The sequence below is a fragment of the Cyprinodon tularosa genome, unplaced genomic scaffold (assembly GCF_016077235.1).
Source record: "Cyprinodon tularosa strain WSP-4 unplaced genomic scaffold, ASM1607723v1 ctg11, whole genome shotgun sequence".
Taxonomy (NCBI): domain Eukaryota; kingdom Metazoa; phylum Chordata; class Actinopteri; order Cyprinodontiformes; family Cyprinodontidae; genus Cyprinodon; species Cyprinodon tularosa.
This window is the reverse complement of record NW_024037893.1, coordinates 1,783,732-1,799,835: the sequence shown is the minus strand read 5'-3', so window position 1 is coordinate 1,799,835 and position 16,104 is coordinate 1,783,732. Positions and strand designations below refer to the sequence as shown.

Sequence of the window (16,104 nt, the reverse complement as noted above, 5' to 3'; positions counted from 1 at the left end):
AATGTTACTATAAAATTTCTGCAGAACTCTAAAATACTTATCTCAAATACTTGTAGGAAGCCGTCTATGTTAAGAAAGAAAAAACGTTAAAAAGAGGTGGTGGACTCAGGTTCCAGCTTCCAAAAACTTACAATGCACCTGTTAAATTAATCCCTTCCCGTTATCATTGCAGCCCCACACACTGTACAGGAGAGTGGAAGACCTCGTCTATTCAGCCAGTCCAAAAATCCCCTTTAATGACCGACCTTTCAGATACATAGATGGGTATGGGGTATTGCAGTCTAACAAAAGAAGCCAATTACAAAAGAACCCCATTACAAATGGGTGGACCCCATTCGTCTGTTCCAATTTTCATATTTTCAAAACAAAAACAAGCATTTGTTGCGCTACTGTATAAAACCTAAAACTCAATGCTATTCCTGACATTTTCAATTGAAAAACTTTCCTGGATGGGAAGAAAAACGTCTTCAAAACTTGGAAACAAAGTCCAGTGGATTTCTAAAAATTTTTTTTTAATAACTTATCACAAATACTCTTTACCAGAACTGATTAAGCTTGATTTCCAGAGAACAAATGGAATATATTACATAGATAAGCTAACCTTGTAATTTAATTCAATTAAATTTATTTACATAAAACAAATTCACAACACATATCGTCTCAAGGCACTTTACAGAGACAATACTGTCAGATTGGTTAGGAAGACTAGCTGATTGCATCCAGTGATTGACCACCAAGACATGCTCCTCCAACAGACATACAAAAAGCAGCAATATACAGATAAAAATTCCCTGCAGAGAAGCGGAGACATAAAAGGTTAACTAGTTGTTAACTAGCCCCACAGGTGTTTCTGTCCAGGAAAGACACAGCCAAGGAGATGAGATCTGAGCCAATTCTGCTGGACACAATAAAATAAACAGGACTACACTACAAAACAGGCCTATGGCCAACATCTCTATACCGAGACATCGCTGGTAGCAGTAGAGCTCATATTTTAACCCAGGATAGAGTCACAGCCAAACAGGAACAGAAGAGATTACGCTCCTATTATAGTATAGTTATGAGTGGAACTTGATAAATACTGTAGAGTGGGAGAAAAGAGATAGAATGAAGGACATAAGCAAACGTGGCATCAATGTGATCTAGAAGACCAAACATATAGCAGTAGAAAAAAAAAGAAAATAACTCAGGACAACTAACTATTTTGGATGAGGTATAAGAAAGGTAGAGCCAGAATAGGGCAGAGATGGAGCCAAGGAGAAACATCATAAAGAAAGATGTAAGAAAGCTTGCAGATGTAACCATAGCTAACCGTGCTACTCGTTTAGCATCGTGTCTGTTTATGCTTTAGAAAATTTGCAAAACAAACATAATATTCCTTCACAATATTATGTTGCTTTGTGTTGTTCATGTAAAGTTAAAATGTGTAGTATTTCTGTAAATCTGTATGTATATATATACAGTATACACACACACATATACACACATACATATGTACACAAAAAAGTGATCGGAGCAGATTCCTTAACTGTGACGTCTTGAAAGCTGTAAATTAAAAGCTGCCAAAACTACAAGTTTCACCTGATGAGACACCTGTGAGCGGCTTTTGTCACTGTCATCTGCAGCTTGTAGGTGTGGAAAGCTAGAGGCAAGGTCTTTTTCTACAGAAGTCTGTCTGCACATACTCAATCTCAGCACTGCGCGCAGTGAACCAGCACCATGCTCCTCTTCACTCTGCTGGTATGTAGGTCATGTATTCTTATATCATATATTTTTCAAGTGTTACTCTCAGGCTTCAACTTTACCTGAGGTATTTTGGGGGTTTGATTGGGGTTTCATTGAGCAAATTTTTTAAACAGGCAGGTTTTGAATTTTGGCAAAAATGAATGCTTGTTTCTAATTACACTGACCTGCAACCTTTAAAGAAGTTAGTTTTTATTCATAGAAAAAAAAAATTCATACAAGCCTTTTGTTTTTCCATCAATGGAGGCTGATTTATAATCAAACCATCTAGCAGAGCAAAAATTATCATTGAATACACACCTTTCAATGGCATTCAGGTTCAGCTTGCTTTTTTATCTTCTAGATACTTGTTGTCCAAACTGTAACATGCTCAGAAGTGCACAGCCGCCAGAAACGAGACTGGATCATCGACTCCTACGAGATGGAAGAGGGACACCCGGGGCCCTTTCCTTACTCGTTGGGCAAGGTAAGAATACCTAAGCAAACTGGTCTGGCTGTGTGTAAAAATATGGCAATGCTCATCTTGAAAATGCTGGAACACAGGATCATCAGAACATTTTAAATATATATTTTTACAAAAAAAAAAAAAAATTAAGATACGGAAACATTCTTTAACCCTGATGGTTTTTTTCTATGTCAGGGCAATTTTCTGAGGTATGAAGGAATTTAAAAAGTGTATTAAAAATAGTAATGATTGCAGGTGGACCTTAACAGCAAATATCAAGTGTTTTTCGACCTGCATGGCGAAGGGGTGGACAAGGAACCAAAGGACGTTTTTTTCATTGAAAAGAACAGCGGTGAAATTTTTGTGAAAAAGGCCGTGGACTACGAGAAGCACAAAGTACTCAAGGTTTGTCTTGACACACATCAAACTTAGAATCTTTTATTATTTGAAATTAGACAGACTGGAAATGGGATCCGAAAGAGGGAGAAGACATGGTTACATGCTTAAGCCCTGCAACAGCGCTCCACCTCCAAGCCAATGACTAGCCGACGAGAGTATATAACTTAGTTATTTTGCATAAGCATTCAATGGTATCTAAATTTCAAAAATGTCAACCAAAAGCTTGACAAACTTATATGTAGTATAAAGGGGAATTGTGTTGGAGGTCCATATATGTAAGTCCAGATCTATACATGACAACTTTAAATCAGGGGTTATAAAAACTCTCAACTATTGGGTACAAATTTATACATACCGTAGTATGTATTTAAAGCTTTAAAGTTTCATATATTTATAAAAGATGCAAAGCATCTAAAAAATATCTTGCCAAATTCACTGATAAATTAACTACAGGATGAGAAGGGAACAGATGTGACTTTATGGGATTCTTGTTGATCATTCCAGTTAGCTGCAACAGAAAAGGAAATACGACAAAATAAGGTTATGGATTTAGGGACACATATATTTTGATTTATGATATGGTTTTCTGGTTATAGTTTTAAAAACAAGCAAGTACCAGTCAATTAACCTTTGATTAAAGAGAGAAGGCCAGTTCAACCAGGAAGAGAGATGGTGGTGGTTGCCTTATGAGGCGCTGGCAACAAAATGGATAGCAGCATTGGTAAATAACATCCAGTTAATGAAAAAGGGTCTTTGACTTGTAAATCATGTCACAAAAATCCAGAATTGGACAGACTGTTACTTTGATCATAAGTTGCTTTGCAGAGTTTGTAAAAGTAAAAAAAATAAAGAAAAACAATATGGGGTTTGACCTTCAGGAGCAGGAAATTAATAATGTGAGTTTTGAATGAGAGTATATAGTACAGGTATTTTTAGATCTAGGAATAGCCAAATAAAGAGAAGATATTTGGTAATAATATATTTGGTCCTTTTCTGTTAAAAATCAAGCATTTAGTCTTTGCCTGCATTTAAGTTTGTCTGTGACCATTTATGTACCGTTCTCCCTTTTTCTTTTTAATTCCTGTACAAATCTCTCTGTTTTATTTGATAGGGCAAGTTTAACCTACCTTCAAGATAGCAGATATCATTGCTTTAATATTTGACATCTCCAAATATTTTCCTCTAGAATAAAAAACATTACATTTAATTCAGAAACACAAACAAATAAATAGAATTGTACGTTTTTTTTATTTTATTTTTTTCAATTTCTGGAAGATTTATAGACGTTCCACTTTATTGATTACTTGGGATAAATGAATAAAAATACTGAAGCAAAACTGCTTGGTTTGTGTTCTTATAAAGAAAATGTAAATGTCATTCAAGTTTTTCGTAAACGCATATTAATTATTTTAATCTTTCTATCTGAAGCTAACCTTTGAAGCCAAGAAGTCATTAGACTTTACTGTTGACACTCGACTGGGAATTGAGATTATAATTCATGACATCAACGACAACCCCCCAGTCTTTGAAAAATCTCTCTATGAGATTACAGTAGATGAGGATGCCTCCCAAGGTAAGGACATGGGCTTTTCTTCCTCATTTTAAGTCATTTCTAAATGTATTGTTTTCCCTTATTTAATAATCTTTTATAGGTTCCCATATCCACACTGTGCTGGCCTATGATGAAGATAAGAGTGGAACCCCCAACTCAACTTTCCACTACGCCATCAAATCAGTTTCCCCAGAAACTTCAAACATTGAATTCTTCATCAAAGAGACTGGAGCACTGTATTTTAAAGGCTGTTTTGATCATGAGGCAAGGCACTCCCTTATTAAGACTTTGAAGAAAGAGTTAGCTGTAAATGCAAAAACAGATGTTGCATTTCTTGTTCATCTGCACCTGACAAGCAATCATTAGAAATGACAGGTTGTGCAATCAGGGTATGCATGCTCTAAATACTGTCTAAGAGATCTGAAAAAACAATTGCAGAACAGGAACAAAAGTGAGCCGAATGGAAATGTTGATTACTCTCTTTGGGCGGGGTTACAGTCTTGCGGTGAAAAATATTTTAGTTTTTTTTCACAACCATTCTGCTACTCTCCTCATATAACATGACAGGTGGCCAGCAGGTATACGTTGCTGGTAGAAGCCATAGACCATGGGGAGGTTGTCCGCTTGTCCAGTTCGACCACAGTTATTGTCAATGTAGAGGACGGTAACAACCACCTTCCAGTCTTCACAGGTCAAACGGTAGGTAATCATTCTTGTCCATTCTTTTCCTGATAACCTACAATTAAAATTTTCCCTTCTTCTAACCTTTGTAGGTCTGAGGTAGGCATTGTTTTCGACATTATGCGCACTAAACTATGTTTTAATAAACCTTTAGGGAACAAGTCAGTTTTATCCCTTTACAAAGTTGTCTCTGACTCATGCTGTTCTAATTGACTTTCATTTTAAAGATGCTGCAAAGCCAGAGAAGTTTACAATAAATCCAGGCAAAGATGCATACAGAACTACAAATTCTTTATAGTTGCATAAACTCATTATCAAAATTTCTAAAATAAATACAACTTCAATTTGAGTACAAGCGGTCAAAGGGGAAAATAATCAACAATAAGAAATGAGAAAGAATTGTAATCTAATATGTCATTTTTTCCAGGTACAATGGCAATATGTTTAAAATAAATGTCAATTATTATTTTTAATCTACACGTAACCATCTGAGGTTGATTCAAGTTACTAGGCACTAAGGTACATATGGGCACGATGAACATACCTATTCTTTTTTCACTGGGCTGGAGAGCGATACATATTTATCTTGCCGATGCAAAAAGTGAGAAGAATGGTAAAGAAGGTAAAACCATTCCGATGTCACTATATACATGCCCGCTGTTTGGTTGGTAGTCATACCAACAATAAAATAAAAAAATATAATATCCTACAATCAAAAAAGGATAAAAGTTGATAAGTTTGCTGAATAGTAACGGACGTTTGAACATGTTCCTTGGTTTTAGTTGGGTGGTGCTAAAACACCTGTCACACCATTGTGCAGAAACCTTCAGGTTCAACGGTATTGAAAATAAAACCATCTGTCTTATAACTCTTTCTAAACATAACATTGAACAACATTAGATTACCACAAAAAATCCAGCCTGTCAACAGTGTCATCCAGCCTCAAAAGCAGTGCAACAGATATATATATATATATATATATATATATATATATATATATATATATATATATATATATATATATATATATATATATATATATATATATATATATATATATATATATATATTATATCTGTAATGGGTGCTTATAGAGATTTGAAATCACATTCCCAGTTGCTCAGTTGATTGTCATTTATGATAAATAAAAACAAAGTTGCAAAATAAAAGTAAAATGTTTAGGTCTGACACAGCTAAGCACAGTTGAACTCAGCACAGATTCATGTGTGTTCAGCAGAACAGGAGTGCACCAACAAACATACGTCAGAGATATGACGGGAATGTTGTTCCACTAAATCAGATTAATTCCCTCGCATCTAGAAACATGTAGTTTGTGTTTTTTTTTCAAATGACAACATGCAGGAAAATATAGAAAACAGCGTTTTTGTGGATTTGGACTAATCCCTGCAGGAACAAAGGCTCTTTATAGGTTTGGGGTAAAAAAAAAAAATCCAGTTTTCTTTTAGAGCAAAAATTTAACACCAAGATAAAAAAAAATTGGTGCGCATCTTCAACTGCTGTACCAGCTACATATAGAAAATGATAATAAGTTAAACCCAACATTTGTGGGGCAGCCTTCAGTAGCACAGGGGTTAGTGTGCAGAACCCATGTACAGAGGCCCCAGTCCTCAATGCAGCTGACCTGGGTTCAAATCTGGCCTATGGTCCCTTGCTGCATGTCTCTCCCCCTGTTGTATACCACCTTTCCTCTCAGCCTACTCCCCAGATTAGTGTTGCAAAAAAATTTTTTTACAATTGTTTTATAGGTTTAAGTTGTACCAATTGAATCTTTTTTTTTTTGTATTACCCCCACATGCTGAATCCAAACAACAGGGCTCCGGCAAAGTGAAAGAAAGGGAGACTGGGTTCTCTCCTCTGCGTCTCCATGTGACAGACGAAGACGTGTTTCAGAGCAAAGCCTGGAGAGCGAGATATAGCATTCAAGGAGATGAGGAAGGACACTTCAAGATAGAGACTGATACAAAGACCAACGATGGAGTTCTGACTGTTGTTAAGGTGAGAACGGTTTGGTACATGCTTTTTATTACACCTATTTATACATTAAAAATGCAGTTTTAAAAACATGCAGGATGTTATTCCTTAAACTAAAATAATCTCGCATTTCAGGGTTTAGACTTTAAAAAAGGACCAAAAAGAGAGCTGAAGATCTTTGTTAAAAACGAGGCTGAATTTTTCTCCTGTAAAGTGAAGAGCCGGCCATCCACAGGCCTCTGGAATGTTGACATAACTAATGAGCAAAGTGGTGGTGGGGAAATCCCCTACAATGCCAAAGAAGTCGTCATTGAGGTATTGGATGTGAACGATCCCCCTGAGTTTGACGTGACTGTCAAAGAGGCCTCGGTGAAGGAGGACGCACCGATCGGAACCTGGGTGGAGAAAGTGACCGCTGTGGATCCAGACAACACTACTTCAAGAGACTTTATGTAATGTAGTGTTTTGTTTTTGTAAATGTGTGTACAATTGGCCTTTTTCCCTAGGGGTTATAAACTTTAGATGATTTAGTTGTTATGACTGTTTCAATCTGACAAAAAGACAGCTTGCAATTGAAAAAAAGTCAGACAGCTTTTTCACATATTAAGAAATCAGTAATTTAAAATCTAACAAGTCTATTCATAACAGGATCAACATCAGGCAGCCCATAAGATACGGAGTGCCACATTATTGCTAACTTTGTTAGAGCAGGGACTCTCAATAACTGTCCATTTTGTGTCAATCCTAAAGCCATACAACGAATAATTATTCATTTTTCTCTTAAAAAATGATTTGTCAGTATGCCCCTTTTTTATAGAAATCTCATTAAAGGTCATTAGCTGACAAAATTCTCAAAGAGATTAATTAAAGAAACAAAAATATTGTACTGCTTTTACATCAACACTGACCAATGCTCTAAGAGAAAGCAGCAGATTCTCCTATTGGCAGGATCTCCTCTCCATAATTACTAAAACAAGGTGCAGGAAGAATTCGTTTTGATGGTTGGGGCTCCACGGTTTATAATGACAGCACTAATATGCTTTTGCATAAGGATAAGCCACAGGTGTCATGGGTCATTTTAAAGAGAAGGGAGAGTGCACGCTTTCTTAGCCTTGTAATTTCTCAGAGACAGCAAAAACAGCCAACAGATTTGAAATACTGAACTGTGTCAAAAATACTCAGCAGAATGGACAGACTGGGACTGGAAAAACAACCTGAGGACTTTTTCTCTTTTTACATTACCTGTGTAATAAAAATCCCTAATAAAGTGGTCCTGATTGGGGCAAATAAAACTTTGTAAATAGTAGAGATTCATTTTAGGCTATTTAAATATTACCCATATCCGGAATATAACATTAAAGGGTCACATTCTAAAATAAAATATCCTGGTTTATACAATAACTTTAGAAGCAGAATCAGAAAAGCCTCTATTGCCAAGTAGGGTTATAGATTTACAAGGAATTTGCTTCAAATATAAGGTGCTACACTTACACAATCATACATGGATGTTGAAGTAGGCCTATCTAATATAAAATAAAAAAATGCCAGTTGTATATAAATATTAAGCAAATGAAGAAAGTAAGTTAATGTTTTTGCAGAACCCTATCACTGATTGGCTGTCCTGTTCTTAATCTGTTGAATATTGTAACCTGTCCCTGGATGTTTTGAAAGGAGCTTGAAGAATTATTTTTTATTATTATCGTTATTTTGCACATTTTGTGTTATTTATCAACAGTTACAAAATAGGGCATGATCCTGCTGGCTGGATGAAGATCGATGCCCAGACTGGGAACATCACTACTAAAAAGTTGGTGGACAGAGAATCCAGCCACGTTGTCAACAACATCTACACCTTGATAGTGCAAGCAGTGGATAATGGTAAATACAGCCATTTATTATGATAAATGTATATAGCTCCTCTTGAAAGCATGATTTTTAACCTTTAACAGGGAAGCCACCAATGACAGGGACAGCCACGCTGCATATTCACCTCATTGACGTGAATGATAATGTGCCACAACTTGATATGAACAATCTGGAAATCTGCTTGTCTGATGGGCAGACTACCAGCAACATCTCAGCCACTGATCTAGATGAGACTCCCTACGGAGGGCCTTTCACCTTTGAGCTTGTTGGGGATGTCAGGGGAAAATGGAAACTGGATCCATCTTATGGTAAAAACTGTAATAAAAAGTAGAAAATGTCACAGCGACACAACCAATACATTCCAGTAAGCCATTGTTTCATCCTTGTAGGTTTCACAGCTGGCTTGGTGAGGGATTCCAGAGTGTATGCTGGTGTCTACTCTCTGAAAGTAAAAGTTTCAGACATGCAGGGACAGTACGGCATTTACAGGCTGACCACAACTGTATGCTCTTGCTCTGTGGCTCGCAACTGCCGCAATCGGAGTGCTCCAACATTTAACGCGGGAGGAGCAGTTGGCATCGCACTGCTCTCGTTACTTTTGTTTGCAGTTGCTCTTCTGGCTGCAATTAGCTTCTCTTGCAAAGAGAATTTCACTGACATGGATACGGTTTCTCCTGTGGGAAACATACAGAATTCAAACATTGAGAACCCAGGGACTGACTGCAAGGTTACACATTATAAATTCTCAAAAATCTGACAACTTTAGGTACAAATACCAAATTCTGTCTTTCGTTTCCTTGTAAAGGTACCAAATAACCCTTCAACATCAGATGGTCAGACGAACAAAAATTCATTGAAGACTGAAAAGAAGTGGGACTGGACTAAGAGTGTGTATTTCAACGTACGTACAAAAAACTGATTGATTTGAGAAGTCAGTCTATAAAGTTTGGCTAATATTTGTCTCTTGCTTAACAGGATACTAATGTGTCCTTATTACACAACCAGTCAGAGGATTACAGGAGGAAATATTACTGGAACTGGAGCAAGGTAATTGGCAACTTTTAGATGCACGCATTGTTTTCTTGTTCGTTCCATCTAAGAAAAGGGATTTCTCAGAGCTGAGGAATGAATCATTTCTGATGAGGTAGCCTACTCTGCTCAAACAAGGTTACTGATTTAAACAGCAAGTCTTGCATAGTTCATTTAACAAAGGAAGACTAACATTAGCTTAGGCCCCTGTCACACCTTTCCGATTTAAACAGTGTATGTCTGACGTCCCAGAATCTCTTAAAACGCTGGCATACATATGTATTTTTTTCAATTTTGGGTGTAAACATTGAGTATTCATAACAAGTCCAGCATAACGCAACTTATGCATAACGCATGGCAGCGTAATTCCCATGAAATGATGCACAAGCCAGTTTCCTGAGGGGGCAGCAATACACCTGGTGTGCATAAAAAGATGTCTTTGATAGTATTAACCTAGCTGCTGTTCACCGCCCACCCGAAAAAAAAAAGGTTTGCAGTCGCAGCTGATTAACCATGTCTGCTAGGAAGTTTGGTCGTGAACGGAGGAAGAATCCATCAGTCACCTTCTTGCTCACCCTATGAGGGGGATGAAGTCTGGAGGAGTACTCACTTTATACCAAAACGCTGCCAATAAGGCATTATACAGTAGCTGTGCGTTGGTATGCATTCAGTGGTCGTCTGGAACATTTCAAATACGTTCATATGCGTTGAAGTTTGTTATACATTAGTTATGCACACGTTACCCATAGGTTTTAGATAAGCTACACACCACGACTCATGAGTAACTTACACTTAACGTAGGTCAACGATCAGATATCTTACCTGTAACTTGTAGCCCATGAATAAGCATACGTCAAGAAATTTTGAGCATGCTCAAATCTGACAACTTTAGGTACAAATACCAAATTCTGTCTTTTGTTTCCTTTTAAAGATAGCAAAAAGTATCCATTCAACCTCAGATGGTCAGAGAAACAATTCATTGAAGACTGAAGAGAAGGTGGACTGGATGCAGAATAAGTATATCAACGTATGTACAAAAAGCCAAATATTTTAAAAGTCAGTCCAAAGTTTGGCTAATATTTCTTTAAAAATTTCGACGTTTTCCGCATGTTGACGTTTTGTATTGGGAGCATGCTGGCACACGTCAACATGCGGCGGGTACGTCAGGAAATGTACCTGACATATTCGCCTTATGCCAGTGTGCTCCTAACTAACAAAACTGACCCAACGTCTGCCAGTGTTTTTGCACATCAGGCATACGCTCTAAATCATCAAGGTGTGACAGGGGCTTTCGGTTCTCGACAAACTGATGTGGAGCAATACTAAATTCAGAGTTTTACGCCTAGTGCTTGTACCCTTTGCTACCTTTTTGAAAAAAAAAAAAACTATACATTTGTGTTTACAGTATAGAAAATGGGAATTCTACAAGTACAGACAACAGTTGCTGGAGGAATGGATGCCCTCTCAGATTCATTTGGTTAGTATTGCAAGTTGTCCTAAAGGCATTCAAAGCATTAAAACATTTTTCAGCCTTTTTCTTTATAATCCACAGAAAGTGCGCTCATTCCAGGAAACTGAAGACGATCTACCGGAATATAAACCTCACATCTACGCAGAAGAGGGAGACGCCGACATCGTCTCAGATCTTGATAGCATTATCATTCCTGATAATGCTTCATTTGATGAACTTGAGGATTTAGGCCTAGAGTTTCAGGAACTGGCCTCCATTTGCATGTCAGCACAAATGCAGATCAAGAGCAAAAATACCAAAACTATCTATATGCATCATGGCATTTAATGGCAAATGTTGTACATTTCTTGATTTAATCTTACAAGAAGCAAAAAAAAAAGGAAAAAAGAAAAAAAAAAGTTCTTACAAAAATGTTTAAGAGTTACAAATTAGAAGTTAAGTGCACAGTTCAATACACTTAAGTTAAATACTGCCTTGATCCAGACAATATTACAACTGCTGGATTAGAAAAAACAAAAAAGCCTCCCATTTCATAAGCATTTCAGCTCTTAAAAAAAAAAAAAAAAAAGTTGCTAAAGTTAGGGAGATTCATTTAAAGTATAACAATACTATAATTACAGTAGCAATAACAAAAAGTGTTCACACTCTTCCATTCCCAATCTTTGGGAGGTTGCGCTGCTCTGCAGACCCTTCTGCTTTGCGCCCACGTCCGAGTCCTCTGCTTCTTAGGAAGCGACCAGGCACTCCAAAGGTTTCCATATTTAGCTTTTTTTCCTCTGCCCAGGTGGTTCTCCTATGAAGGACAGTGAACATGAAGAATCAGAACCAAAAGCTGGTACAAATGCAGATTAACAACCACAGTTACCTGGGTTTAGGATCTGATGAAATGTTGTCGAAGAAGCATTTAGATTTATTGTAGTACTTCTCTGCAAGGGTTTCCCCCTCTTTCACATCCGCCACGTCTTGTGCTTCCTCAACGTCCAGCTTGTCGACTGTATATATAAAAAAAATATATATATAAATCGTTCTCCAGTATCCAGTTATAAAAATCTGACACATGACTCATCTTTCATCTACCTGTTGCCTCCTTTGTGAGATGATCCCTAAACTCAGCATTTGCAGTTTCAAAGTCAAAATCTGCCTCAAACTCCAAAGATGCGACTTTGGAGTTTTTTGCCAAGAGCTGACCTCGACTTCTGGTTCTGGATCTGCGATTGGCTGAAAATAACCATCAGAGCCAGTTCAAGTATGAAAGAGTTAAACTGATTGAGTGGAATATGCATTTTTTACTAAGTTTTTCCTCACACTTTGTGGGAAAGCCCTGAAAACAATTACTATGCCTTTTTTATTTAAATGAGTTTCATCTTCAAGCATTAAATAAAACCACCTTGTTTTTGTCTTGCCTTCTGTCTGTCAGCACCTTGGCCTTGTATCTTAGCCTCAGCTGATTGTGATATTGCTCGACCTGAGAAGAAAATAAAATAAAAATACAGTTATGTTTGACTCCAAAACAGAAGTTTGGGCTTTCACTTTTTAAATTTGAAATTTTAAGAGTGTCTGGAATCATCTTTTTTTTCTATGTAGGATCCCAGAGTTGATTGCTGATCTTCGCTGGGATATACTTCTAAGTGTCAATTACTTACTGGTGGGTACATTTTCCTTCTCAACCCGAGAGGCGTCTCGTGACGGGCCCCGATATGTACGAACAGGCAGCCTGCCCTGTGGCTGGATCGCAGCCTTTCCTTTTCTCTGTGGACCTGTGGCCAAGGGAATGGTTTGAACTGCCTGCTCCACCATAGGTCCCCTAGTGGCTGTACAGTGATGTCCTGGCACTAAGGGAAATAAAAATTATTTGCAAACATACATCCAGTAAGGTCAATGTTACACCTTCGAGGTACCATGTATGTACTTAAGCCTAGTGCTGCGTTGTACTGCTGACTCAGCAGGGTACTCGCAGCCAATTGGTTAAAGGTGGGCATCATTTCTCTGCAGGGACTCCAACGTGGGTGATATCCAGAAGGTGGTCCCATGGATGACTGAGAAAAAGGTAAAATGTTACAAGTTAATGGCATTTTCAAGAGTTTCAATTAAACTGGAAATGCACCAGTAAAACCAATTTAATCATTTCAGAATGTTAAAAAGCAAAGTCAAATAAAAGTTTTAATCCAAAAAAATCTTTTTTTCCCCCCCACTACTTAATTCTCTGATTATCCTAAACTTTCAGCAACACATTTTACCCCTGGGGTAAAGCGAGGGAAATATTTGAGCACATTTAAGAGACAAGTGCTTTATTGGAATACATAAACCCTTGATAGTAAAACAAGTCTGTAGCCTCTACACCAAACATTAGGCCTAACCTATTAGAATTTACCTCCCAGTTCTCCTTTTTAAAATGTATTAAACATTGATTTGGCAATATGACCTTTCCTGCAGCACCACCATCAGGACAAACTTTCAGTTTGAGATGTCACCCATATTGGAAATCTTTCATCCAGATTGTAAATACATTCCAGACTCAGATTAAAACACTGATCCAAATGAATCCTTGAGTTTTTGTAATCCATTGGTCACTACAAAGTATCATTCTCTACTCTATTGTTAATCAATTTTGTCATCCCCAGAACAGTATATGCATTTTTAAAATTGGCTTTTATGAAAAGCTAAAAAAAATATATATATATATATTTTAAAGTCTTCAAAATGACCAACATCATATCTGGTGGGGCCTTGAAAACACTTCGGTAATATAAGCTGCATCAAACCAACCCAGCTCTAACTGGCAAGAGGGGACACTAGGCACTTTGTGTGGGAAAGTACTTATGAGAAATAGGTCTCCCATCCCTAATGTCATCAAATAACTACTCAATTGTGGTTGGATGTGTTAAGCCACACAAAGGCTAAAAACAGCTGGGGGACAAATTGACCTCAGAGGAAGACCAATAAATTCAATATAAAAGCAAACTGAAAAAAAAAAAAAAAAAAAAAACACCAACCAATTTTATACATGAAATAAACAGGTCATTAAGTATTAGGCATCGCCACACACACACACACACACACACACACACACACACACACACACACACACACACACACACACCGGGAGATGAACACCAACAAGACCTCCCTCATCTTTGGCTCCATCTCAAAGAATTTTTCAAAATAGCTGAAAATTTGAGCTTTCAATTCATATAGTGGCATCTGGCTGTTTTTTTTTTTTTTTAAAGGTTACTTTATACTTGTATACTTTAAGTAGTTTTGGAGCACACATTTTTTTCACTTACTTGATTAAAGAGGTGAAGTTGATTTTTCAACTTTTACCACAGTGTTTTTTAAACTGCAGTATCAATACAAATGTGTGTACTTTTGTCACCACTGCAATTGGCCAAGGATATTACAAAGGTCCGTTTAATCAGAGTACATCACAAAGCAGATTGGACTGCTTTGAAGTTAGAGTAAAAAAGAAAAAAAAAACGTTTACTGGTCCATAAACTGATGAGATGGTCTATTAGGTGAGAAATAGATGGATCAGTTTTGTTCTTTTTTAGTTTGTGTGACAGGATGTTCTCTATAAAAGTTTAAAATGACACTTTATATTTCTAATTTGTGTGTAAACTTATTTTTACAGAAGTGGCACAGGCATTTAGCATCACTTCAGCAGGTTTGTTACCATACCTGAACAATGGCAGGGTCTCGATGCAGCCCATAGTGCGGCTTCGGGGGTTCAGACACGGTTATATCTTTGATGTCACTGCCTCTGAAGATTATATATTCATAGATCTCATCTTTTGGCGGCACTGGTCTCTCCGCATGCCGGTCCTCTGTGCCATAGGATTTAACTGATAAAACAGTAAGATATATGGGCATACTTTAAGTTGAATATTGAAGGGGGAAAACATTTTTTTGCCTCATTACATTCTGTCTTTAAAGAATATTTACTTCAAATACTAAAAAACAAAACACTGATAAGATATATACATATATATCTATTGTGTAAAAATTGCTGCACCCACCTTTGGCCAAAGCCACCGTTGAGCGCTCCGTGTCCACAGCAGACAGTATTCCTTCATAACGAATCTGGGCCTTGGAAATCAAACTAATTTTACTGCCAATGTAAGGGGTTCCACCTCCGGCACTCATCTTCTAAACAATTTTTTTTCTTTTCTTTTCAATAAACGACAAACGAATAAAGAGCGGCACCCAAAAAGAAATTATTTTAAACCCAAATTACACGCACCTGCGGGCTTTATAGGGATGGAGCTGCGCACCTTTTTGCAGACGAACGAACCAGCTGTGCCTAATCAAGGGTCAGTTTGTTTCATTCTTCAGCGTACACCGAAATACTTAAAAGCAAACTATGGTCTGATAGCTATACTACAGTACAGCCTGCGCACCTATATCAGAAAACACACAGAAGGATTCTAGTGCGCAGTTAAAAGTGTGCAAAATATGGGAAATTCTGAATATAGGGCTTGGTAGTTGTCCATTGCGCGAAATTGTAGGGAGTCGTCGCCCCCCCCCCCCCACCCCCACACAACAACAGCCTAATAAAAAAAAATTAAATAAAAATAAAAAAAATTGATAAAAAAAAAAACTCCTGTCAGAATATAAAGAACATATTTTGGGGGATAAGTGTGGGAATATGAAAAGGCTAGGGATAAAAAAAAAAAAACTAAAATAAAAAAAAAAAACTAAAAAAAAAAAAAAAAAAAAAAAAAAAAAAATATATATATATATATATATATATATATATATATATATATATTATTTTTTTTATTTTAAATTGCTTAGCCATACCATTAAAAGTTTCTCTGTTGTTGTATATGTTTTCAACCTTTTAATAGAGGCAGAGGCGTAGCCAGAAATTTTAATAAGGGTGGCCAGGCAATAACCAATGTACATTGAGGGGTGGCCGAAAGCAGATCG

At 37.1% G+C, this 16,104-nt stretch overlaps 2 protein-coding genes across 3 annotated transcripts; one reads left to right on the top strand and one right to left on the bottom strand.

Moving 5' to 3' along the window:
- The first annotated feature begins 1,581 nt into the window (after positions 1-1,581).
- On the top strand, positions 1,582-12,689 carry LOC119789942 (cadherin-like protein 26). 2 transcript variants are annotated; one of them, XM_038295185.1, is made up of 16 exons: positions 1,582-1,740; positions 2,087-2,209; positions 2,444-2,593; positions 4,016-4,160; positions 4,240-4,403; positions 4,707-4,838; positions 6,654-6,836; positions 6,948-7,264; positions 8,548-8,690; positions 8,762-8,986; positions 9,068-9,405; positions 9,484-9,579; positions 9,654-9,725; positions 10,639-10,734; positions 11,113-11,184; positions 11,260-12,689. In XM_038295185.1, the coding sequence occupies exons 1-16, from the start codon at positions 1,720-1,722 to the stop codon at positions 11,503-11,505; spliced, it is 2,523 nt and encodes an 840-aa protein (XP_038151113.1). In that variant the 5' UTR covers positions 1,582-1,719; the 3' UTR covers positions 11,506-12,689. The 2 variants fall into 2 exon arrangements, with proteins under 2 accessions (XP_038151113.1, XP_038151124.1); XM_038295196.1 differs by lacking the exon at positions 10,639-10,734.
- LOC119789948 (protein LSM14 homolog B-B-like) lies at positions 11,546-15,369 on the bottom strand. The gene is made up of 8 exons (XM_038295206.1): positions 15,192-15,369; positions 14,854-15,017; positions 13,088-13,214; positions 12,822-13,010; positions 12,566-12,643; positions 12,256-12,396; positions 12,044-12,170; positions 11,546-11,971 (listed from the first exon to the last, which is right to left on the bottom strand). The coding sequence occupies exons 1-8, from the start codon at positions 15,316-15,318 to the stop codon at positions 11,818-11,820; spliced, it is 1,107 nt and encodes a 368-aa protein (XP_038151134.1). The 5' UTR covers positions 15,319-15,369; the 3' UTR covers positions 11,546-11,817.
- Between the last annotated feature and the right edge of the window lie 735 nt (positions 15,370-16,104).